The 25,698-nt window shown below is 38.9% G+C and overlaps 1 protein-coding gene across 3 annotated transcripts in view; it reads right to left on the bottom strand.

The window, feature by feature from the left end:
- PFKFB1 (6-phosphofructo-2-kinase/fructose-2,6-biphosphatase 1) overlaps window positions 1–25,698 on the bottom strand; it is a 38,087-nt gene that overhangs the window by 6,542 nt on the left and 5,847 nt on the right. Inside the window, exons 1-10 of one of the 3 annotated variants that reach the window (XM_023509074.1) lie at window positions 19,636–19,671; window positions 16,796–16,921; window positions 14,470–14,563; window positions 13,541–13,607; window positions 12,279–12,353; window positions 11,715–11,771; window positions 9,801–9,922; window positions 6,736–6,979; window positions 4,521–4,667; window positions 1,301–1,405 (exon numbers count right to left, since the gene is read on the bottom strand). In XM_023509074.1, the coding sequence (XP_023364842.1) occupies window positions 1,301–1,405; window positions 4,521–4,667; window positions 6,736–6,979; window positions 9,801–9,922; window positions 11,715–11,771; window positions 12,279–12,353; window positions 13,541–13,607; window positions 14,470–14,563; window positions 16,796–16,889 (1,005 nt within the window). In that variant the 5' untranslated portion in view covers window positions 16,890–16,921; window positions 19,636–19,671. Of the gene's footprint in view, window positions 1–1,300; window positions 1,406–4,520; window positions 4,668–6,735; window positions 6,980–9,800; window positions 9,923–11,714; window positions 11,772–12,278; window positions 12,354–13,540; window positions 13,608–14,469; window positions 14,564–16,795; window positions 16,922–19,635; window positions 19,672–25,698 lie in introns of those variants that run through there. The other 2 variants (XM_023509073.1, XM_003803567.3) reach the window with 2 other exon arrangements.

Genomic DNA, 25,698 nt, shown 5'->3' with positions numbered 1-25,698 from the left:
CAAGAACAAAATGAAAACTAAGCATAAAGAGCTCAAGACAATAGAAATAAACTACAATTAATAATAATAAAGGCACCAAACTTACTATTCAAAAGACATATATTTTTAGTTCAGAGTAAAAACAACAGAATCCAACTATATAAGCTGTTTATAAGACACACAAAACAAAAATATACAGGGAAGTTGAAATAACTGAATAAATAAAAGTGAACAAGGCAAGCAGTCACCAGAAGCAATCTTGTACTAGTATATTAATGTTAAATAAACTATACTCTCTGGTATAATGGACATTGGAAACTAAGAAAAGGAAGCCTAGGGGTAAGGGATCAAAGATCATTTTTTTTTTTGATCCCTTAGTATACAATGTACACTATTCTTCTGATAGGTACACTAAACACCATGTCTTCACCATTATAGAATTCATTTGTGTAGTAAAAAAACACTTGTAACTCCTAAATCTATTGAAATAAAAAGTAAAGTACACTTTTGGACCAAAAAAAGATTATCAGGAGAATAGAGGTTTGATCACTATGTAATAATAAATTGTACAATTGACCAAGAAGATATAACTGCTTTAAATTTATATGCCTTTTAAAATAGCCTCAAAATACATAAAGGAAATAAGGACAAATAAAGATGAATTTTATAATGTCATTTCTGAGGATACAGATAAACATGTGAAAGTGTTATGTAACTGAACAGAATATCTATTGTTTTATCTTCCCAGATGTCCTACTTTTCTGATAGTTGTTCTCAGGAATTTATATCAGAAGTAGAGTATGACTAATAAATGCCCTAAAATGTGAAACTGGCTAAGTGGTGATTGGACTAAAAGCAATGACCATTCATCTCACATGGGGATAGGGAAGTGACAGTCTGGTTTATGTGGCGGCAAAGAATTTGCTTAATTAGCCATTGTCCCTTTAGACAATGCCAGTTCCCCAGAGAGTCTGGAACTTTAGGCAACCTAACAACACAATGTCAAAAAAATAGAGGGTGCTGAACTATGTCAAATGTCTTTAGAGAGGGGATACCAGAGACAAGTTTAGGATAAAGTTAATCCTACTGAAATCAGTGAGAATAAGAAAGCAAACAAATGTACATAACTTTTCAAAAAGAGGAGTCTTTTTTTTATAACCAAGAATCTGAACCAAGGGTCAGAAAATGATGATTTTTGTAGGATGGCAGCTGCTTCAAAATATATTTTCTAAAGCTTCCTAGGCAATTGTGGTATCCTTTTAATTGGAGTGGAAATACTGGGGAGGAGACCTAGAAATTAGGCCACCCCTCCAAACCTTACCTCTCCCTTTGGGTATCGGTAGCGATATTTATCTTGGTCTCGCAGTGCAAATTCTTCAGGGTAGTGTTCTTGTATTTCTTCATAGGTCATCTCTTCACAGACACCCTGAAAAAAATATTTGGGTGTGGTGCATTTAACAAGGGTACATGTCACATCTACTAAGTATATAGTATAAATGTCTTAACACAATAATTAAGAAAGTGTAGTGAAGGCTACGTTAACCAGTTTGATGTATTTCAAATTGTATATAAAACCAGCACATTGTACCTCATAAATGTGTTAATGTACACAGTATGATTTAATTTTAAAAAAGTATTTGGGGGCAAAAGTATTAACACAGTGAAATCCACATGGTCTTTGTCATAATTCTGAGACCAATGATTCTGGAAAAATAGCTCTGGGGTGGGCGTGTTGTCTGTGAGAGTTTGTGTATTACATGATGTATGTGGCTATGTGGATATGAGAGTGAATGGATAGGAATAGGTACATGTGTTCACGCTGAGTGTATACTGTTTTTCTACTATTGTCCCAGTAGGTTTGTAGGTATATATCTTACATCTGAGTATTATGTTTATACCTGCAGGTATCATTGCTAAGAGAGGGTGCATGTGTCTGTATGTACATATATGCGAGTGTGGGCACTCTTGTGGTGGGTGTCTGTGACTGCATATGCAAGTACATGTGAGTGTGTACATATGTAGTAGGTTCTTCTATTTTATAGCATTTCCCATCCATCTGACCCAGACCTCTACTTTGGGACCTCTGGCATATAAAGGAAGAAGTATCCACAAACATCTCACTGAAGAAAAATTAATACATTCCTAACAGTTCCAGAGTAAGTGTTGAAGAGATACACTCTCTTCATCCAAAGAAGGAACTGAGGACTCAGAGAATGAGTTCTTCAGGAGGTTGAGAGATTCAAAATCTACTTAGCAATCCTCATAGGTAAATGGCTGGTGGTGGCACTGGGAAGTGATGCTGGTTTTCTAAGGTTTCCTTCTTCAGTGTGTAGATTTTAATTAAACCAACCTGTGGTGGCAGTGGGGTGAGGGTGCAGCAGGCTGTAGTTGCTGTCCTTTGGACCCAACTACTAGGCTTCTCTCAGGGATGAGGAACAAAACTCCCACACCAACCCACAGCTTTGCAGTGTCAAACTTCTCCAATGACACTGCCCATGAAAGAAAAAGTGCAACCTGTTGGATACACAAGGTCCTTCCAGATTGGTTTCAACTTTCTATTCTGAGAAATGCTAGAAAAGGAAATGGCCACTGATTCCTTATTGATTTTAGACAAATTGCCTAATCTCTCTGAGTTTTATTTTCCTTTCTGCAAAATGAGGAAAATTACAACCACCTGACATAAGTGTTTTGAATATTGTGGATGAATTATGTAAAATACTAGTACAGGATGTACATGGCATATTTTAAAGGCTCAGTCAGGGGAATTAAGTATTATTATTAATCATATAAAAAAAATCAGAAACTTAGGCATCATTCTAAATTCTTGCTTCTTCCACACCCCCTTGAGACAATTCCTGAGATTCTACTTCCTAAATCTCTCTCAAATATCTTCCTTTTTTCTCTCTCTTTGTCTCCAGTGGTACAACTTTACCAATTTCATATACACACAATATCCTGCTTAAGTTGCTCTCTCTGCATGGAATACCATTTCTGAACCTTTCTACCTGATTCACTGCTACTTCACCTTCAGGCTTCAGCTAGTCATTACTTCCTCAAGGAAGATTCTGTCCGACTTCTATGCACCCATAATCTTACTTATCAGAGCCTGTATCATACACACAGTTTTATATTTCTGTTTATTCCTCTGTCTATCTTATTTATCCTAAAATATCAGTGAAGATAGGAACCAATCAGATCAATCTCCATCTTTAGCACCACTCCAAAACTGAAAACAAACAGATATTCAATAAATGTTTGTTCAATAAATGTTTACACCAGATGTGGACCAGAAATAAATAGCAACTAAACTCTTAGGATAAATAATTTACATATTTATTTGCAAGTATTTTATAGTGAATGTGTGTCATATGTAGAACAATCTTGCATAGCTCTCTTCTAAATGTGTATCTCAGTACATCTGTATTTATATGTGTAAATGTACACACATATCTACCTATAGAATATATCTAACAAGAAAGCAAGTTAAGCTACCCACATGCAAGTTATCTACACCTTTGATGAGGCTTTTATGTTGACATCCAACCACCACAACCTGTAGACTGCTGCCCAGTACCAATTTACCTACAGTACAGGTAGACAATGAAGAGGAAACAGCTTCTTTCACAAAGAGCTTACAGGAAAACCTGACACTAAATGAAAATTGCGATATCACCGGGGTTGAACCCTTTACTCCTCCCTCTTCCTCACCCTTTATAGCAAGTACAGTATCAAGTCCTACTGATTACCAACTTTGAAAAATTCCACAAGTCTTTCTTCTTCATCTTTAATGCCACTACTCTGGTCCAACATGCCCTCACCTCTTGCCAGACCAAAATAGCCATCTCCTTACTAATCTCCACGCTCATTCTGGCTCTCTTCCCATCGAGTCTCCACACATGCCCAGGGTGGACTCTTATTAAACAATGTTAATCATGTTCAGACCAGTCCTCCTTGACTTAGCATGAATAGATTCCCACTGTTATTAGGGCAGAATACAAATCCCTCAACATGGACTATCAGGCCCCATGGCCAGGCTTCCTTTCCAGCTTCATTTCCCTTTTTTCCAGACCTCATTATCACCACCCAGCCTCTCTGCTATTCTTTCCTTTAGTTCCCTGAATATTTCATGATCTATTCTAATCTTTGGGCCTTCTGACGGCTGTTCTCTGCCCTTGAACTAAATTTTGGCTGCTGCTTCTCTCACCTTTCACTTCCTCCAGGAAGCTTTTCTTACAAATCCCTCCCCCACCAAATCTGACCCTCACATTCTCACCCCCCAGAATCCTTTAACTTTCTCTCTCATAACCCCTTGTCACATTGAGATGTAATGTCCTATTTACTGATTGCTTCGTAAGGACAGAGACTGTGTCTCTTTTGGTCTTTGTTGGATCTCCAAAGCACATGGATCTGACACATAGTTGTCAAGAAATGTCTGTTAAATTAATTAGCTTCCTCATTGGAATTGGAATGGGCAACTCAGGGGATAAAGCCATATTAATGTCTCCCCCCCACTGCCACAATATTCACCCCCTACATCTCACCGCATCAATTTCATTCAGGGCCTTCCACTGTTCATAGGGGACACCAAGAGCCTCAGCTGTCTGGATGGTCCTCTTCATGTGGCTGGTCCACACCTTCAGGGAGCTGATGCTCTGAGACTGAATGAAGTTGGCCAGGGCATAGGCATACTAAGATGTAGGGGTGCAGAGGAGGAGAGGAAGGAAAAAGGAGAGGTGAGAATGGACAGGGTAGCCACGGTAACAAGCTCAGAAATGCTACAAATGGAATGGTTATGAACAAGCAAGAGCAGAGAGTTTAAATGTTCCTAATTTACAAAAATACATACTCTTTTCCATGTGATCAAGAGTCAGGTGAATAGAAAAGCGTGTGTGTGCATGTGTGTGTGTTCATTCATGCTTGCTCACTGAACCCCCTACTCAGTTATTTATTCATTCAAACGGACCCACCTATAACATTTGTGGAACTTAGAATAAGAGTACAAATGGATGATCTATATCCATAATCTGCCTCCCTTCTCATTCTGTTTCTGGCTCCATACTGTACTTTTAGGTGCCTTGGGTACATATTTGCAGATAATCCAGTCACATGGCTGAGTCCTGTCCCCACCTCTACTAAGCCCTATGATTCACAAATAGCAAGTCCTTGGCTACCCTTTGGCCTAAGTGTGAACACTCCTGTTCTGTGGCCAGCCCTCAGGGAAGCAGATGCTAGTCTAGGCTCATGTAGGCACTGAAAGCAAACTCTGGGCAATAAGGGTAAAGAGTGGGATACCCAAAATGTGGTTGGGTAGTGGAAGTGTGGGATTTAGGAGACATTTCCATTTCTCTTTGACACTGTAAATTCCTATTGCTCAAGAAGGGTTCCTGGTACACAGGTACTAAAGGCATTCACACATATATTGAGTGTGTGTAGCCCTGTGCTGGGTGCTGGGGTGTTCTTTTTCTCAGGAGATGGCCAGTGCAGTGAGACAATGATGGCAGCACTGAGGGGAACCACAAAGGGATGCGGGAGCCCAGAAGAGCTTCTTCTGTGTACAGGTAGGTGTGTTATATCATCACAGATGCTATGTATCAGGAATATCCATCTACATCTAGGTGTATACATAGGGTTATAGCCATGTTATACATAACATTTAATCACAGATATGAGTCAGCAGGCAGTGTGCTCAGGTGTTAGCTTCCCTTGACTGGGAAGTAGGAGATGTGGGTCTAACTCCCCCAACTGCCTCACACAGTGCCCATGTGCCCTGGGACACATCCCTGCCCCTCTCTGGCCTCATTGCCTGTAAGAGCCAGAGAAGAGCACTGGCTCACCTGGCCTGCTCTCTGTGAGTGACACTTTAGATAATGGGGGGGGGCACCAATGCTACACAAGTAAGAGTGATGGTAATGGGGGTGATAGTTGATAAGAAGTGACTTCTAAACTGAGCTGGTGCATTGTAGCCACAAGCACAAAGGTTGGGGCAGTTGTGTGCTTGTGCACCACAAAGGTGCTCCCTGTGGAAATGGCATTGTGTCTGATCAGATGGGCAAGATGGAGGGCTCCAACTGAGACACCCCTGCGGCAGGTGCTTCTGATGCTGGGCAGAGGGGTGGGAGAAGGGGAGTCAGACGCCAGAGTCTATCTCAAGGGGAGGCTGTCCATCTGGAGGAAAGAAAGGGAGCCTTGAGGACCATGTCTTCTGGAGCCATACCTAGCCTAGGATACTTCCTGCCTCTCCAGGGGAGAGTTGAGGCACAGGTAGTATCTGTCAGTACCAGCTATGAGCTTTGGGGTCATTCTCTGCTACTCTTTTGGCCTCAACTACCTCATTCATAAATGGGTGATGTAATGCTGACCCCATGGAGCTCATGTGAAGATTAAATGAGCCCACATGTGTGAAAGCAGATCACACCATGACTGCACATATGTGTTCAATAAAAGACAATGACAATACACGTCCCTTCACTACTTTTCTCACTTGTGCCACCCCATGTGGCCCTCACAGCAGGAACAACACATGTGCTAACAAGCCCTGGTGCAGGGCCAAATGCTGGACAGCAGATCCTTTTGTATATCCAGCACTCAGCTCATGTGGGACAGTGTGCTCAGCTCGGGAGAAGAGACTCATGCCAGGAGAGTCAGAGGGCCTGACCTGGGTCTTCTATCTCAGGACCCAGTCAGTGACCAATCCCCTGACCCCCGCCCACCTGGCCATCTTGGCCAACCCCTCTGGGTGCATGGGGCCCTTCCCACCTGCTTGCCTCGAGCTGAGAGGCCAGAGTCGCCTCCAATGCGGCCTCTGAGGTTGAGCTCACTCTCACCATGCCGGCATAGGTAGATGGAGCGGGGTGTGACGTGGATGTTCATGAGGTAGTAGACTGTACGGCTCTGGATGTGGTCCTGCACTCGGTTCACCAAGTAGCGTGTTCCCACGTCAAATATCTTAATGTAGGACAGGTGGCTGGGCCAGAGCCAAGTAGGAGCAAAGGCTGAGGAGCTGATGATGGTGGAGTTGACCCAAGAGAAAGCTCCAACCACACACCCTGCTTTGAAGTCTATTCCACAACCCAGCTCTCACCTAATATGATGCCATGCCTTGCCTTGTTCTGAGTACCTGCCCCAGAGACTTGTTTCCTGACCATCCCAAGTTTCTCAATGCTTGCTACCATCTCCCCTGTCTTCTTTCTTCAGCCTCAGCTTGAGCCAAGCTGTCTTTTCACCTTCAATCATCACACTACAGGTGGCTGGGGTTCTCTCCTCTTTAGTTCACACCATTCTTATACTCAGAGATGAGGAGTAATCCTCTGTGTCCCTCGCTGTCTCCAACATCTCACTGGTAGCTTTTGACTTATCTATTTCCCATAACTTTCTAATCCTGAGCCAAGCTCTTCCCTTTTGTTCTTGGAGCTATGTATTATACGTTACACTCTACAGTAAACTACCAGATTGTGTTTGTACACATATGTGTTTTAGTATGTGTGTCTCTCTCCCCACTCAGAAATCTAGTGCCCTAAATGCATGTTTGGGCTGTGTTCTTTCCCTATTTTCCATGCTGTCAACAAACATAACTTCCTCTGTTCTAGGCAATGTGCTTGGTATGGGTACCCAGTGTTTCCCATTTGGGAACTCTTTGGGCAATCAGGAACATACATATTTGTAAACACATAATCAATCTTCAACATTCATTCCATAGCTAGTCCCTCTGTACTGTTCCAAGTACTGGGGCATGAGAATATGAAGTCCACAACACCATGGGGGAACTTGTGGTCCCTGCTACAAGTTCCTTCTTGTTTCCTCAATTCTATGCTCTGTCATGAACTAATAACTATAACCTCTTCAACTATCTGTCTCTGGAGAAGCCAAGGGATGGGGAAGAAACACTGATTAATCAGATCATAACCGTGAAACATGACTCCTGAGACCTCTGATGTGCCAGGCATTAGTTCTTTAATTGTTGGCTTGAAGAGTATTCAGAAAGATTCCTGGGAAGAGATGTGAGAGACTGGGCCAATGAGGTGACACTAGCAACTCTGATTGCATGGTAACAAAACCAAGTAAGTGGAAAAAAGCTGCACTAACCTAAGGCAGGTAAGCCTTCTGATTGGCTTGCCTTCAGATAGCCTTTCCCTTTATCTTCTTAGAGATGTCCTCTATATGTTCACAACACTGCTCATACCCAGTCCTATGAGCTAAACCCAATGGCTCTCACAGGGCATTTGCATTTGCTGAACATTGTGCATCTGTCAGGGAGTGGGGATTTTAAAGTCCGTGAGTCTTCATGACCCTCCTACAGAGCAGAGATTATCATATTTGTTTTATAGGTGAGGAAACTGAACCACAGAGAAAGGAAGTGATTTGTCCAAGTTCACTTTCTCAGGGAAAAGTAGACTTGGGATTTAGAACCCAGAACCCTCTCTCAAATTATCTCTCCTAGAACCCTCAGAGCCTAGGGATAGGACACATCTGATCCAATGTTCTTGCCTAGTTACTTTCTGTTCCTAACTCTAGGTCCCATGCAGCTCTTGGAGAACTTCTCAATTCCTCAGCTTAGTCTTATAGTCTAGGGGAGACTATAGTCTTATAGTCCCTCACACACTGGACCCAGTTGGCCTCAATTCAGGGTCCCATTAGAATATCTATAACTTCTCTGTTTCATTCTTTCCCTATTTTTTTTTGTTATATTTGGAATATTCTCTGTACTCCTCTGTTATTCAGATTTAACTAGGCCATTAAAAAGTGTTGTTCTCTTTGCTTGAAAGGACCTGCTTTGCCTGATTTCCAATTTGAGCTCCCATGCAGCTATCCCTCAAGAGTCAGCAAATTCACTATCTCCAGGAAGCTTTCCTTGGGCCCACAAGTCATTTAAAGTTGCCCCACACTGAACATTTATAGTAGCTAATGCTTATCTCCATCATGTGTAATTTATAATAAAAATTATAAACAATATAATAATATGGGGGAGGTTCTCCTAGGTTCTGGCTTTAGTTTTTTCCACTTTACCTTGACATTGTTTTTGAAGTATTAAATATTAAAAAGGTTTTAAGATGCTTTTCTTCTTCTTTTTGGTAGCTCCTACCTTGCTAGTGCCCTAAATACATGTTTAATCTGCCTATTGGGTAATCTAGCTTTTCTAGACCTTCTTCCTCCAAGCTGAGTTGGATCCTATGCCATCTTGGTTCATTGTCTTCATAATTGTGATCAATTGTATACTCATTGTTTTACTCAACTTACTGGACATTCTGTCAAAGCAAGGACAACTATTCCCTCTCGGGTTCTATGCTCATGGATAGAACCTAATGCATGGAATGTAAATGTCTGCTGATGGAAAAAAGTGATGACGTAAACTGACCTTCTAGATCTGTTGTCTTCAGGCCAAACTAATTCAACAAACAACAACCAAGGACCTGCAATAATCTAGGCGTAGGGCTGGGGCTTTCTCAGTGTTGTTCTCTTGCTTCTGCTGCCTTCCTGAAGGCTCTATCACCTCACCATATGCTCTTATTCTATATGGTGCCATTGTGAAACAATCTCTTCCCATGATCCTTATGTCAGAGAATGTCACTATCATCCAACCAGTTACCCACAAAAGGAAGGCATTTGTTCCCAGGATCCTGATCTATCTATATTGCTCAGGAAATAACTATTTAAGTCATCTTATGAATACTTGCACATTTAGGACTTAGAGTCAGGAGGGACCTTGAAAACAGAGCATCATCTTGCAGATAAGATGAGGCCCATAAAGGAATAACATTTCCATAGGTCCTATAGGACATCAAAACTGGGTTAGGAACTTCAACTGTGGGGTGATGGGCTCTTACCTGTCCATTTCATCATCCAAAGGTTGGTAGTTGACCTCATAGCACTCAATTCTCTTTAGAAAATCTTCCAGAACCTTTTCATGGTCACAGCCTATGTAATCAGGGCTGCCAAGTTTCACTTGCTGGGAGTAGGGAGAAGGACAGAAGCATCAAGTAATACATTGAGAGATAGAGACTCTGACAATGCCCTTAGAAAGAGCCTATAGAGATCATTGAGTACAACATCCTTCATTATAAAGGTGAAGAAATTGAGTCTTGGAGAAACAATCTTGCCCAGGTTTATGCCATCAGTCAATTAAATAGTAGTCAGACTGTGTGTTTCATCATTTTGTAGTTCTGTGTGGTCAAACAAGGCCTGTTACATTATACTTAGTCTTAGAGCACATAGTCCTTAAGAAGAACATTTGTTACATTTATATGAGGACAAGAAATTTTGGTGTGAAAAAGGTTGAAGAAGAGTTACTATAAATCTTGACCAGGGGTCATAATGTCTTACATGTATCAAATTTTTTCCTGGGAGTATATGGCATGTTATCTTTGAATTTCTGATGGCTGGCATATCCTAATCCCCTACCGCCTACTATCTCCTTCCACAATTCTTATCTCAGGGAATGTCACTATCATCCAACCAGTCACCTGAACCTATAAGGATTCTGAGAGTCATATAATATGTTTATCATCCTTCACATCCTAGCAGTCACCAAATCCTCAATCCTCTCCACTCTGTTGTATTATCTAAATACCTATTTGTCTTGCCTGTGCTCACTATAGCTTCGTGACTTATTACTTTGTCTATAGCCTTGTTATTTCTGATCTGTTCACTATTCAGGCAGCCAGAGGGATATTTCTAACATGCAAATCTGGCCACAGCATCTTCTTACTTAAAATCCTTCCCCATTCCTCATATGTTTTAGAAAAAATCTATGAACTATTTCATAGGTGGCTCATGACTTGTCATAGATTGAGCCCCAAACTATCTCTTAGTCCTCACCTCCAACTGATCCCCTATTTCTTACACACAGTTTGCTTTATATAATCTAAGTTACTTACATTTCCCTGGAGATGCCATACTTAGTACATGCTATTCCCTTATTTCTCATTTTTTACCTGTCTGGCACATTCCCATACATTCTCCATATTCAGCTCAATTATTCCTTCCACTGGGAATCTTTCCCTTATATTTATCCCCATGCAAGGAGTTCTGTGCTTCCACAGCTTCCTCTGTTCCCCAAATCTCAACACTGACCTCAGAGTTCTAGCCATATGCTAGTCAGTCTCCCTCAATGTGGGCGCAAGGAAAGGACTATTCTTTATCCACTTATCTGTCTCTAATGCACAGAATGGCCCAGCCCAGGTGTACATATAACAATAAATTTATTTTGAATCAATAAGTTGATGGATAGATGCATAGGTGAAGATAGAAGAGAGGAACTGGATATGCTTTATGCCCTAGGAGGTTAAAAACAAAGACCATTAAGTGAAAATCATGGGGAGGTAGATTTCAGTTTGACTGGACTAATTTGTTAAAAGTAATGAGCCTCTTTCCATTGCAGGTATAAAAAAAAAAGTAGAGAAAAATTTAGCTGAGGTTTCATGTATCTGATGAAGGAGGATTGAAGGAGATAACCTTTAAGGTCTCTTCTGTACCTGAGCTTTAATAATTTGGTGAAGTATGGAACAACAAAACGTTGTGAATGACCTAGTTCTAGACCACATGCCTAGGTAGTTCTGATATTATTATGGTGACTTGTTAATTTTGTAGGTTCATTGTGAGTCATGATGGTCAGGCAATGATTTCTGTATAAAATGGGGGAGACACTCAGGGAGGAATACTTGTTTAATCTCACAAAGATCTTTTAGGCATGATCCAAGCTTAAGTCAGATCAAGGAGGAAAGGGAATTGGTGCTCCTTACCCTGATATTTTCTGCAATGACACCAGGGTCATTACAAATGGACTCGATAAAAAAGACCTATGAGAGAAACAGAAAAGAGATTTCTAACAGAGAATTGTATTTAGTAGAAAGCAAACATTGCTTAAATTCTTCTAATTCTTCTCAATGGCTCTGAGCCATCCTAGAGGCACCTCCAACAACCTAATGTTCACAGTTTTGTTCTTTCAGGCTTCTGAGTTTTGTAAAACAGTTTGGTTCTAGGTTGACTGGCCTCAGACTGTTTTGTATCTTTACTGCATTTTAGTTCTTATATCATCTTTTTATAGTGGTTCTCTCTACTCCTTTCTCCTCATCATCCCCCATAGTGTCAGCCTATCAATAGTCATCTTCCATTGCTTAACATAGCATCCCTCCTTTCCTGTTCTGCTTTGCAGCTTCTGACTGCATCCTAAAATGCCAGACAAGCAAATTAGAATTTTGAGACTAGAGTAGCTGATTTGGCTGCTCTGAGTCTCCTGGTTTGCCCTTCTTTGGAGTTTGTGCTAGATAATGAGTCTCTATGTAAGACTGACAGTATTACTGTACCTTGTAAGCATGTTCCTTGGCAAACTCCAAAATCATTGATCGTCGTTCTCTGGTAGTATTGGTGGCATCAAAAACCTAGAGACAGGTAATGAGATTAGCTTTCTCCAAATTTATAATGGATAGAGCACCTACTCTTTGTCCATTGCTGTGTTAAAAGAAAAGATTCCAGAATGAAGTATAACTTGAACATGGCTTTAAAATATAGGAAGAACTTGGAATTGGCTTATTTAATTTCACAAGCACTCACTGAGGCCTTATTTTCTGTGCAGAAAGATACCAGCCCCTGGGAATGCACTAAGTTGGCAAGAAGAAAATTGTGGGTATTTATTAGGTCCACTTGACACAGATAAAGTAATTGAGGCCTAGAAGAAGGACTTGCCTTGACCCAAATCACTGAGAGTTGCTGACAAAGGAGAGCTAGACCTGGGTCTCACAACTTCAAGGTGAGGTTTCTTCCTTCCTTATCCTCTAAGAAGTTCCCATGAACAGGATACAACTCCCTGTCCTCAGCATCTGATATGGGATCATTTGAATTGTGAAGATCTCTTTTCCTTTTAGAATTTGCAACTACTATCCCAACAGTCTAGGAAATTATATTAACTAGATGTTTAGGTAAATCTCTAGAACACAAAAATATCTGTACTGCAGTCTTAAATCCTAGTGCTGTCCTCCTGATTTCTTGAGAGCTGACTAGTAGATAATAATGTTTAAGAGTGAAGATTCTGAGGCTACACAACCTGGATTCCAATTCTGGTCCTATTGTGTATGTGATATACTACCTTGGAGAATTATTTTATATCTCTGTGAATGATTCTTCTGGGTTCTAAAATGGCATATAATAACAATATCTAGCTCATGTAGGAGCATAAAATTAAATTATTAATATATGCAAGTACTTAGAAAAATGTATGGTACATACCAGCTCTTCTCTATCTCACCAGATACTCAAGGTAAAAATGGAAATTTCTTTTTTTTTTTTTTGAAACATAGTCTCAAGCTGTCACCCTGGGTAGAGTGCTGTGGTGTCACAGCTCACAGCAACCTCAAACTCTTGGGCTTAAGCGATTCTTTTGTCTCAGCCTTCCAAGTAGCTGGGACTATAGGCACCCACCACACCGGCCAACTATTTTTTTTTTTTTTGGTTGTAGTTGTCATTGTTGTTTAGCTGGCCTGGGTCAGGTCTGAACCTGCCAGCCTCAGTGTATGTGGCTGGTGCCCTACCGACTGAGCTACGGACGCTGCCAAAATGGAAATTTCTTTACCGCAACATGACCTTCCTCATGGCTGAGATAGTTGTGAACATCCTTCAGGGCTGCCAGAGCACACTGTCTGAAATAAACCAAGAAAGAAACAGAGACAACCTCTAGCCACCAGAATGGTAGATAACAGTGGTTAAGCTTTCTTTCTCTGTATTATCTTCTATATCATCTCTCACATGTCTTACCCTGAATTCATCATTTATTGAACATCTACATAGTGCGTTCTATGTTCTAGGCACCATGTCAAGCACAGAGGCTTAAATAGTTGAAAGCAGCTTTGTGTGCATAGCTCAGGGACAGGTAAACAGTGACATATCCAGAAAAATCTGAGCAATGATAAAAGTCATGACACTAATGGCTCCAACTCTTGAGCTAATGAAGCTCACACTGAACTGGTTTAGGAACCCAGGTAAAACCTAGGTATGTGGTCTGTGAAGTAAAAGATATTCCTGGCATCAGTAACAGTGTAAGAATAGTTGTGACAGTGGTAGTTTATTTACATTTTCAGTAAGAATCTCTCCAGTGATTATTTGTTATTGTGTTCTATGAGGAAGGCATGAATAAATAAATGATCCCTGGGCTCTGTTCTGAGAGTGCTTAGTCTTGGAAGGGAGAGAGACTTGGAGGTTAAATTGAGTCTCTAGAGACTAGATTGGCCTAAACTAAAGGCTCCTGTCTGAAATGCTAAGCTGAGGATTTCTATTCTCCCTTGTCAGAAGTAGGAGACTGTTAAAGGTTCTTGAGAAATGGAGTGGTTATGATCACAAATAAGCTTTGGGCAGGATGGTGGAATGACTGTTCCAACTACTGTTTGAGATTCTAGAGGGCCTCATTCCTGGCCCAGATTACTCTGTCCCATTCTCCCAATATCTGAACAAAGACCTGCCTCTTATTCAGGGGGCATCACAGTTCTTAAAATGTTGAGTACTTACTTCCTAATAAGTAGGGCTTCCACGTTGTCTGGGAGAAAGAATTCATAGTTCTTGTAGCTCACTGCTTCTCGTCGATACTGTCCTAAATTAAACACTGAAAGCAGGGAGTACCAGTGAAGAGTTTGGGAAGATCTCAGGTGCCAAAAAATGTCCTCGCTAGGAGGGACCTCCAAGGTAGAAGAAGGTATAATTTGTAGCTATAAAATGTGCTTGTAAAACTTCAAATGATGTCTATCAGCTCACTTATTCATTATTAAAATCCTGCAAGGTATCATCATTTCCATTTTACAAATGAGGAAACTTAAAGTCCAAAGATAGGAAATAAATTCATGGCTAATAAATGGGGATCTGGGGTTCAAAATTAGGTCTCTAGGGCTCCAAAGTAAGTAGTCTTTCCACTATTCATAAATAATAATCCTTTAATGCCCTACTCCAGTAGAACGATGAAAAAACTTAGATTTAGGTAGTAAAATCAATCACTAAGGGTCAAACAGTGAGTGAGCTAGTGACAGATATAGACTGGGTTTCTAGACTCCTAGATCAATGTTATTTTATTTTTCTATATCATGAGAGACAAACTAAATTTAAATCTCTAGGCCATGTTTCCCTACTTGGTGAAAAACCAGAGAGGAGGGGAGGAAAGGAGGAGAAAGAGGATGAACAGCCAAAGAAATGATATTTCATTCATTCATCCAGCAAATACTTTTTGATACCTACTCTCTGAAGCAGGATTTGAGTCCTTTGTCTCAGAGATTAACTGGATGGTCATCATGGAGCCCTCAAAAGGTTCAAAATCCAGCAGCAAGGCAGTGAGTAAAGCAGTTATCAGAGTTTTCTTAAGTCTTCTGACAGAGAGAATATGGAGCAAGAGTAAGGGGGAAGGGAAGACTAATTCTACTTCAGATGATCTGACAAAATATCACTTAGACTGAGCTTTTAGGGTAGGCATATTTTATAGGCAGGTATATGGGTGGGAGTGGGGAACAAAGGTATTCCTGTAGAGGAATAGGCAGAGCATGTTTCGAGGATAGTGTATCACCCACTGTGGCTGAGGTCTGAAAGGCGAGAAGGGGCCAATTGTGAAGGGCCTTTACCAACAGGCTAAGGATCTTGGATTTAAACCAACTGGATATGTGGGCCTTTGGAGACTGCAGGCATGATCAGCTTTGTGCTTTGACATATGACTCTGGAAGCCTCTGTGAAATCAAGTGGAAAGGAGCAGACAGGAAATAGAGAGATCAGGGCAGAGACCCATCTTCCTGTGTTCTGTATGTCCCTATACTCAGCAGAGGCTCCATGGAGCTTGCAGTCCTCCATGAGAGATGCTTCTTCTCTTTTTCCCTCTTCCCAAGTCTTACTCCTCCTATAGGACCCAGATCAAATATACCCTATCTAGGAAGCTGTTGCTGCCTTCCAGTTTGTAAATCCCTCTGTAAGCTCCCGCAGCACCCTGTTCCTGCTCTAGGATTCCTAGAAGATGTGAGATGTTCTTATTCATCCCAGTCAGGATGATAACACTTCAAGGACAATGCATAAGTCCCATCCATTTTTATATTTCCAATGCCTGGTATGGTTTTTAGTACATGTGAAACCATTGTACAAGTCTTTGCCAGTGAATTAGATAAAGAAAAAGTAGGTGAAAGGAAAGAAGAAATGGGAAAAAGAGAAGAGAATACTTGGAGAGAGGAAGGGAAGGGGGAAGACAGATAGGATGTGGGGGATGGACAAGAAAAAAAAAGGAGAGAAAGAGAATGACAAAAGAAGAGTACAGGGCCAATCTGGGATTCTCTCCTCTTTTCATCAGTAGAACCATACATCAGACCTGGCACAGTGAATGTCAGGCTTGGAATTCACATCCTGGATCTGTCACTTACTGGCCATGTGCCTTTAGATGAGGTATTTCAACTGTTGGCCCTTAATTTATTCAATCATGAAATGGTGAAGAAATGGTAAATCTAATAAAAGTAGTAATATTGGTGTGCAAAGATAGTAATAGTAATAAAAACAGTATATTAATCATAGGATTGTTTTGAGGTCACAGTACTTCTTGTATCAGATATTTAATCTTAATACTAGTTTTTCTATGCCAAGCATATGTGCACCCAGTGTAGTATTGGGTAAAGTCTATATACTCAAGAAATTATAAAATTTACAATAATGTACTGATAGTGGTAGCAGCAATAGTAATAGTTGTAGCAATAGGTCCAAAAATGGTAATAATGATGATGTGGCATTTCTGGTGCAGAGTACTTTAGCTTGCTACCTTACTCAGTTTTCAGCCAGTGACTTGTAGGGGGTTGTAGAACACAGAGTTTAAGAGACATACCTTTAGTTGGTGTTCCTATCCAGTTTAGATATCTTGTGAGCTTTGTGGAGATGTAAGTCTTGCCTCGAGCTGGTAAACCCACCATGATCACCATTGTGGGGGAATTCGTGAACTGAGGTATGGATGCTGGAAGACAAACAGAGCTTCAAAAGTTTATCCCCAGATTCACTTGATCTGGTATTGGCTCAGAGCTGGAAAGAACATCTCTCACACAATTACAATAAAAATAGCTGTAAAACTGAAAATTAATGAAGTCCCTTGAACTCATCAGGAAACTAAGGTTGCAATATAAACAGCTAACTCCAAACATACAGAACACGTATCTGAAAGGAGTTACATGACCAGGGAAGTTGCTTACTTAGTGCATAGACCACTGAAACAACATAAAACTAATAAAAAGGTTCAACTAAAAGTGATTACTGAATTGCTAAAAGCTGGTTGTGAGCTAGTGTGACAATGTCTGTAGACGTTTGCACCTTTTTGCAGAGTTTTCCTCCCAGAATTCCACCAGGTGTGACAGGAAAGACTTAGAATAATCCTGAGGAAGATATCCTGTAGTTCTAGCTTGAGGAAAACAACAGAACAGTAACCACTATCGACATTCTACATTCTAGTTAGATCATTTCCCCTATATTCCCTATGTAACAAAAGTCTTAATATTCAAAAGAAAGGCATCAAAAGTTATAGCTTGAGAGCACTGGTGGAAACTCACTGCAGATCGTAGAGCAGAATAGCCAACACCAATGAAAATTTGCTCAACAAGGTGTCCAACTTGCAGCCTGTGGGCTGCATGCAGATTCCTTGAGTACTGTTTTCCATATCTGTGGTGTCAGATATAACGAAAATTATACATGGAATTTTTTTTCGCTTATCAGCTTTTGTTAATGTTTATATATTTGATGTATGGCCCAAGACAAAAGAAAATTCTTCTTCCAATGTGGGGCAGAAAAGAAATTAGGTTGGACACCTTTGGCCCTGAACCAATTGCCCCTATCTCCCCTAAGAGTCTTAATCTTCAGAAGGAAAAGTACCAGAAACTCAGGCTACTGGTGGAAACTTACTTCAGCTTGAGAGAAGAATAGAAAAAAATATGTTCTCACCTAGGAGGGGCAGGAAAATGTGCTAGGCCTACCATTACTCTTGGAGGAAGAATAGAAACACTTGTGAAGGTCAGATTTCCAGCACTTAGGGTAAGTCTGCCTAAGACTGAGACTTAATCAGAATATAATAGAATGTCTCTGATCTCCTATTCCTCATTACCAGGCTAAAAAGCACCAGTAAAAATATAATAGTGGGATACATCTGTACTAGTTGACAGAAATATAGATTGTTTCCAGGAAGCAGAAGAATGGGAAATTCAGGGCAAGAAAATAACAGTTTGAAGTGACAAAGCAACCATGAGGACCAGACTCAGCTATGGCATATATGTTGGAAATACCAGACAGGGAATTTAAAAACAGTTATGAGTAATGTAGTAAAGACTCTTGATCAAGCTAAAAAGCTTCTACACAGCTAATGGAACAACGACTAAAGCAAATGAACAACCTTCAGAATAGGAGAAGATATTTGCATGGTATGAATCTGACAAAGGGCTGATAACTAGAATCTACAGATAACTAAAACTAATCAACAAAGAAAGAGCAAACAATTCCGTTTATCAATGGGCAAGAAACATGAACACAACCTTCTCTGAAGAAGACAGACAAATGGGCAACAAACTCATGAAAAAGTGCTCATTGTCCCTAATCATAGGGAAAATGAAAATAAAAACCACTTTGAGATATCACCTAACTGTTGTGAGAACAGTCCACATCACAAAGTCCCAAAGCTGAAGATGCTCGCATGGATGTGAAGAGAAGGGAACATTTTTACATTGCTGGTAGAGTTGCAAACTAATACAGACTCATTAAAAATAAGTATGGAGAATGCTCAAAGAACTCGAATTAGACCTCCATTTAAGCCTTCAATAATCATATTAATAGGTATCTACCAAGAGAAAAAAAATCATTTTACCATAAATACATTTGCACTAGAATGTTTATCTCAGCTCAACTCATAATTGCCAAGATGTGGAAATAACCCAAATACCCATCAACCCATGAATGGATGAATAAACTATGGTATATGTATACCATGGAATACTATTCAGTCATAAAAAGATGGATACTTTACATCTTTTGTATTAACTTGGATGGAGCTGAAGAACATTCTCCTTAGTAAAGTATCACAAGAATGGAAAAGCAAATATCTATTGTACTCAATACTAATATGAAACCAATAGAAAAACAACTACAATCCCACACCTGAGAAAAACAAAACTAAATTCAAGTGGTAGGGAGGCAGAGAAGGGGGCAGAGGGGAGGAAGAAGGAGGATTGGTAATTTCTCACCTAATGGGAGCAATACAATATAAGGGTATACAGTACATCCTCAGGTGAAGAGCTCAACTACAATTTGGACTTTACCTAAAAAAACACAATGTAAAAAACAATGTAACTTAATCATTTGTACCATCATATCAATCTGAAATTTTTTTTTTAAAATTCAAATTGCAGAAAATCAGAACACACTAAAATCTTGAAGGCAGCCAAGAAGGAGAGAGTGGGTAGAGAACACCTTATCTACAAAAGAACAAAGAGAAGATTTATACTAGATTTCTTGTCAGAAACCACATAAGCAAAAAGATGGTGATCTATGTATATATGACTTAATTTTAAAAACATACAAGAAAATTTGTATAGTATTGGACCTGGCAATGAGTTTTTAGTTACATCACAAAAAGCAGTACCCATAAAATAAATTGAAAAATTGAACTACAAAAGCTTAAACATTGGGTGGTACCTGTGGCTCAAAGGAGTAGAGCACTGGCCCCATATGCCATACGTGGTGGGTTCAAACCCAGCCCCAGCCAAAAACTGCAAAAACAAACAAACAAACAACAACAACAACAAACCTTAAACACTTTTATCTGCATAACGTTTTTAAATGAAAATCAAATTTTTGATATTATAGATAAAATTCTTTTATCTCTGTATAGTATTCCATGGTGTACATATACCACAATTTACTGATCCATTCATGGGTCAATGGGCACTTGGGCTTCTTCCATGACCTAGCGATTGTGAATTGGGCTGCAATGAACATTCTGGTACAGATATCTGTATTATAGCGTGATTTATGGTCTTCTTGGTATATACCTAACAGAGGAATTACAGGATCTTACTCAACACTATTATGAAACTAATTGTTAGCTATCTTAGGAAAGCTACAATCCAAATGGAGCCCTAGACTACGGGGAAAGGGGAGGGGAAAAGGGGAGGGGGAAGATGGGTGAAGAGAATGATATTGTGGGGATCATGCCTATAATTTATCCTATTTGGGTACAGGTGAATTTGTCTAAAGGTTGAATATAAATGTCTTAACATAACAATTATGAGAATGACATGATGGCTATGTTAGCCACTTGGAGGAGAGTTTTCTAAACTGCATATAGAAGTAACACACTGTATCCTATGAGAGTATTAATGTACACAATTATGATCTAATAAAAAACAAATAAAAAAATTCTTTTATCTCTGAAAGCATAAGAGAATGAAAAGAAATGCCTCAAATTGGATGGACATATTTTCAAATTACATGTAACTTGTATATACAAAATATATTTTAAAAACTTAAAATTGACAGAATTATAAGAGGGACTTTACCTAACAAATTCAAGCAATGTAACTTGGTTCTGGTTCTTTGTACCCTCAACGATATCCCAACAATAAAAAAAAAAACTTAAAATTAAATTCAAAAAATTGAATGAAAGAGAAAATCTAATTGTAAAAACTGGCAGAAGATGAGAACAAACATTTTACCAATCAAAATATGAAGATGGCAAAGAAACATAATGAATGATGCTTAATATATTTAATCATTAGAGAAATGCAATCTAAAAGTGCAATGAAGCATAGTATTAAAATGGCTAAAACTAAATACATATAAATTTATATGACAAGAAGCAACATCAAAAATACAGTACTGGGACCTCATCAAACTAAAAAGCTTTTGCACAGCCAAGAACACAGTAAGTAAAGCAAGCAGATAGCCCTCAAAATGGGAGAATGTATTTGCGGGTTATGTCTCTGACAAAGGTTTAATAACCAGAATCCACAGAGAACTCAAACATATTAGCAAGAAGAGAACAAGTGATCCTATCTCAGGTCGGGCAAGGGACTTGTACAGAAACTTCTCTGAAGAAGACAGGCACATGGCCTACAGATACATGAAAAAATGATCACCATCCTTAATCATCAGAGAAATGCAAATTAAAACTACTTTGAGATATAATTTAATACCAGTAAGATCAGCCCAAATCCCAAAATCCCAAAATCATAGATGCTGGCATGGTTGTGGAGAAAAGGGAACACTTGTACATTGTTGGTGAGATTGCAAACTAATATGTTCCTTTTGGAAAGACATCTGGAGAATGCTTAGAGAACTAAAAATAGACCTGCCATTTGATCCTATAATTCCTCTATTAGGTATATATCCAGAAGACCATAAAGCACACTACAACAAAGATATTTGTACCAGAATGTTTATTGCAGCCCAATTCATAATTGCTAGGTCATGGAAGAAGCCCAAGTGCTCATCAATCCATGAATGGATCAATAAACTGTGGTGTATGTACACTATGGAATACTATCCAGCCCTAAAGAAGGATGGAGACTTTTCCTCCTTCATGTTTACATGGATGGAGCTGGAAAATATTCTTCTTAGCAACTATCTCAAGAATGTTAGAAAAAGTATTCAATGTACTCAACCTTATTATGAAACTAATTTTTAGTTATCATAGGAAAGCTATAACTCAATTTTAGCCTAAGAATACAAGGAAAGGGGAGAGGAAGGGGAGGGGAAGGGGGAGGATGGGTGGAGGGAGGGTGATTGCTGGGATCACGCCTATGATTTATCCTATAAGGGTACATGTGAATCTTTCTAAATGTGGAATATAAATGTCTTAACACAACAACTATGAGAATGACATGAAGGCTATGTTGGCCAATTGGATGAAAGTATTCCTAAGAGGAAGAAGTCTTATTGAAAACCTGACATGATATAATTCCACTTATATGATGACATCCTGAAAGAAGCAAAATTATAGGAACAGAACAGATCAGTACTTGTCAGCATTTGAGGAAAGGCAGAATGGTTGACCATCATGGGCTATACAAGAGAGTTTTTAAGGTGATAGAATTGTTCTGTATGGTATATGAAAGTGGATACCTGGGTTTATATAGTTGTCAAAACTCAAAGAACCAAATTTTATTATATTGAAATTTTTAAAAATCAACTAAAGTGTCTGGGTAATTCAGCATTCAATGCAGTTTGTGAATGGATCTAACTGTATTACAATTGTATAGCATAACCTCACCAAATGGGATGAAGATAGAAAACCTGCAATGAATAACAATGAAAAGCAGCATTTTGGCTGGATGCTATTAGACTGATGACCTACAGTAACTATTTATACTTTAGTATAGCTGGTAAATTTGTTACTCACAGGATATGGGTTAAACAATTCTGAAGTTATCAGTGTAGTAGGGTTAAAAAAACAAACAAATAAATAAAATGTAGATAATAGGAATCAGGTATCTCACTGAGAAATAAACTAAAAATAAACGTGGGAGAAAGTCTAAGACAAGACTCTGTAGTGCTGATTTAGAGTCAGTAATACCAGTATTAATTCATGTTCATGAATAGATACCAAAATACAGATGTGTTAATATACAAAGAAATATTTCAGCTCTGTCTGCTGAAAGGGCTAGGAATGGCACCCTAAATTAACAAGCATATCTGGCAAAAGGACCAAAATCCCTTAGAGAAATGGGTGGAGTATACTGTAGTATGAACATGTAAGGAAGTGCTAAATAAAATAGGGAGAATGACAACATGTCAAAGGGACACACGGAGATGAAAAAGAGATAAACAGGTGGAGCACAGATGATTCTTAGGGCAGTGAAACTACTCCATATGATACTATAATGGTATAACATGTCTTTATTAATTTGTTCACATCCAATAGAATGCACAATACCAAGAGTGAATCCTAAAATAAGCTAGAGATTCGGAGTGATAATGACATGTCAATGTAGGTTCATCAGTTGTAATAATTACTATGGTGAGGGGATACTGACAATGGGAGAGACTACGCATGTAGGGAGAGCAGAGAGTATATGGGAAAACTTGGTACCTTCTGTTGAATTTTGCTGCAGACCTAAAATTGCTCTAAAAAAATAGTGTGTTGAAAAAAAAAAAAAAAACAGGAACCAACTTGAAAGAGTTTCTAATGACCAAAGGTGGAATAAACAGACCAATAAAACAAATATAATACTGAATCATAACCCAAAGAATAAAATACATATTTAAATCCATATTTGTACACATAAATAACTGGATAAGTAAGCAAACAGGGGAAAAAGACAAAATCTTCTGTACAGAAGTAACACTAATGCCAAACAGGTATTAAAAAGTAATCATAGAGAAAAGGCAGATTACCTAACAAGAATAACAATTTTGCAGCTGACTTCTTAACAGAAATAATGAAAATCAGAGACAGCAGGATAGCATTACTAAATATATGTGATAAAGTAACCATTAACTGAGAATTGTATACTCGGAAAAATCTATCTTCAAGAATGAAGAAGCAATGAACATATTTTCAGGCAAACAACTCTGAGAGAATTTATTACTACTAACCTCTCAATAAGAGAGGTTCTATAGAATGTACTTCAGATAGAAGAAAAAATAGTCCCAAAAGAAAGGTCTAGGAGGCAAGACAAAATGGTGAACAAATAAAGTGGTAAACATGGGCAATACTAAGTCAAAATTGACTTAAGAAACAACAATAAAAATGCACAATTTGTGGCTTATAAAACAACCAAGGGACTTCTGATTTCAATGACAAGAGCACGGAAGTTCTTGCTGTCATATTTACAATAAGAAACATTTGGTCAATGACTTTTCTTGGACCCATAAGAGAACGGAGGTCACAGAGAAAAGTGTCACCCTGAAATATGAAGGCTCAGTTTCAGAAAGAAACAGCATCTAATATTTGCTTATCTAAGGCAGAAGGTACTGAGTTTCAGAAGTGAGTTAATACTTACATACTATAACAACCTTACACTTATACATTTGACTACTTAAAATATATAGACCAATTCCTAGAAACCACAACCTCTCACAAATAAACCAATACAAAATAGACAATCTGAACAGTCCTGTAAATATCAAATTAATTTAATTCAATATAAATTCACCATAAATAGAAATCTCTAGACCCAAATGTGTGTACTTAGAAAGTTTACTACACTTTTTTTTTTTTTAATTGTTGGAGCTTCATTGAGGGTACAAAGGACAAGGTTACATTGATTGCATTGTCAGGTAAAGTCACTCTTATAATTGTGTCCCACTCCCAAAAGGTGTGTCATGAACTGTGACACACCCCCCACACCCTCCCTCCTTTCCTCTCTCTGCTCTCCCCTTTCCCCACACCCCATTGTGTACTAAATCATTAATTGTCCTCATATCAGAATTGAATACATAGGATTCTTGCTTCTCCATTTTTATAATGCTTTACTAAGAATAATGTGTTCCACTTCTATCAAGGTTAATACAAAGGATGTAAAGTCTTCATCTTTTTAATATCTGAATAGTATTCCATGGTATACATATACCACAGCTTGTTAATCCATTCCTGCGTTGGTGGGCATTTAGGCTGTTTCCACATTTTGGCGATTGTAAGTAAATAGAGCTGAAATAAATAGTCTGGTACAAGTGTACTTATGGTAAAAGGAATTTTTTTCTTCTGGGTAGAGACCCAGCAATGGGATTGCAGGATCAAACGGGAGGTCTAGCTTGAGTTCTTTGAGGGTTCTCCCTACTTCTTTCCAAAAATGTTGTATGAGTTTCCAGTCCCACCCGCAGTGTAAAGGTGTTCCCTTCTCTCCACATCCATGCTAGGATCTACAGTTTTGAGATTTTGTGATGTGGGCCATTCTCACTGGCATTAGATGATATCTCAGGGTGGTTTTGATGTGCATTTCTCTAATAATTTAGGACAATGAGTATTTTTTCATATGTTTGTTAGCCATTCACCTTTATTATTTATAGAAGGTTCTATTCATCTCTCTTACCCAGTGATCTAAGGGATTGTTGGCTCTTTTTTTTTTTTTTTGGCTCTTTTTATGTTGATTAATTTGAATTCTCTTTAGATCCTAGTTATTAAGCTTTTCTCTAATTCAAAATATGCAAATATCCTTTCCCATTGTGTAGGTTGTCTATTTGCTTTAGTTGTTGTCTCTCAGTTGTACAGAAGCTTTTCAGTTTAATTAAGTACCATTGGTTTATTTTTTGTTGTTGTTGCAATTGCCACTGAAGTCTTCTTCATAAAGTCTTTCCCCAGGCCAATGTCCAATGTTTTCCAGTGTTTTTCCTATGATTTATTTGAAGATTTTTACCATTTCAAGCCTTAGAATTTAAGTCTTTCATCTATCTTGAATCAATTTTTGTGAGTGGAAAAGGGTGCAGGTCCAGTTTCAGTCTTTTACATGTGGATATCCAGATGTCCCAGCACCATTTCTTGAATAGGGAGTCTTTCCACCAGTGTAAGTTCTTGTTTAGTTTATCAAAGATTAAGTGGCTGCAAGATATTAGTTTCATCTCCTGGTTTTCTATTCAGTTCCAGGTGTCTGTGTCTCTATTTTTGTGCCAATACCATGCTGTTTTAATCACTGTGGCCTAGTAGTACACCCTAAACTCTGGTAGGCTGATGCCCCTGGCTTTATTTTTATTACTAAGAATTGCCTTAGCTATTATAGGTTTAGGTTTTCTCTGGTTCCATACAAAATGAATGATTTCTTT

This window comes from Otolemur garnettii, unplaced genomic scaffold, assembly GCF_000181295.1.
Source record: "Otolemur garnettii isolate 467f Iridium unplaced genomic scaffold, OtoGar3 scaffold00337, whole genome shotgun sequence".
Classification (NCBI taxonomy): Eukaryota; Metazoa; Chordata; class Mammalia; order Primates; family Galagidae; genus Otolemur; species Otolemur garnettii.
The sequence above is the reverse complement of the archived record's forward strand: the minus strand, read 5'-3'. Positions and strand labels throughout refer to the sequence as shown.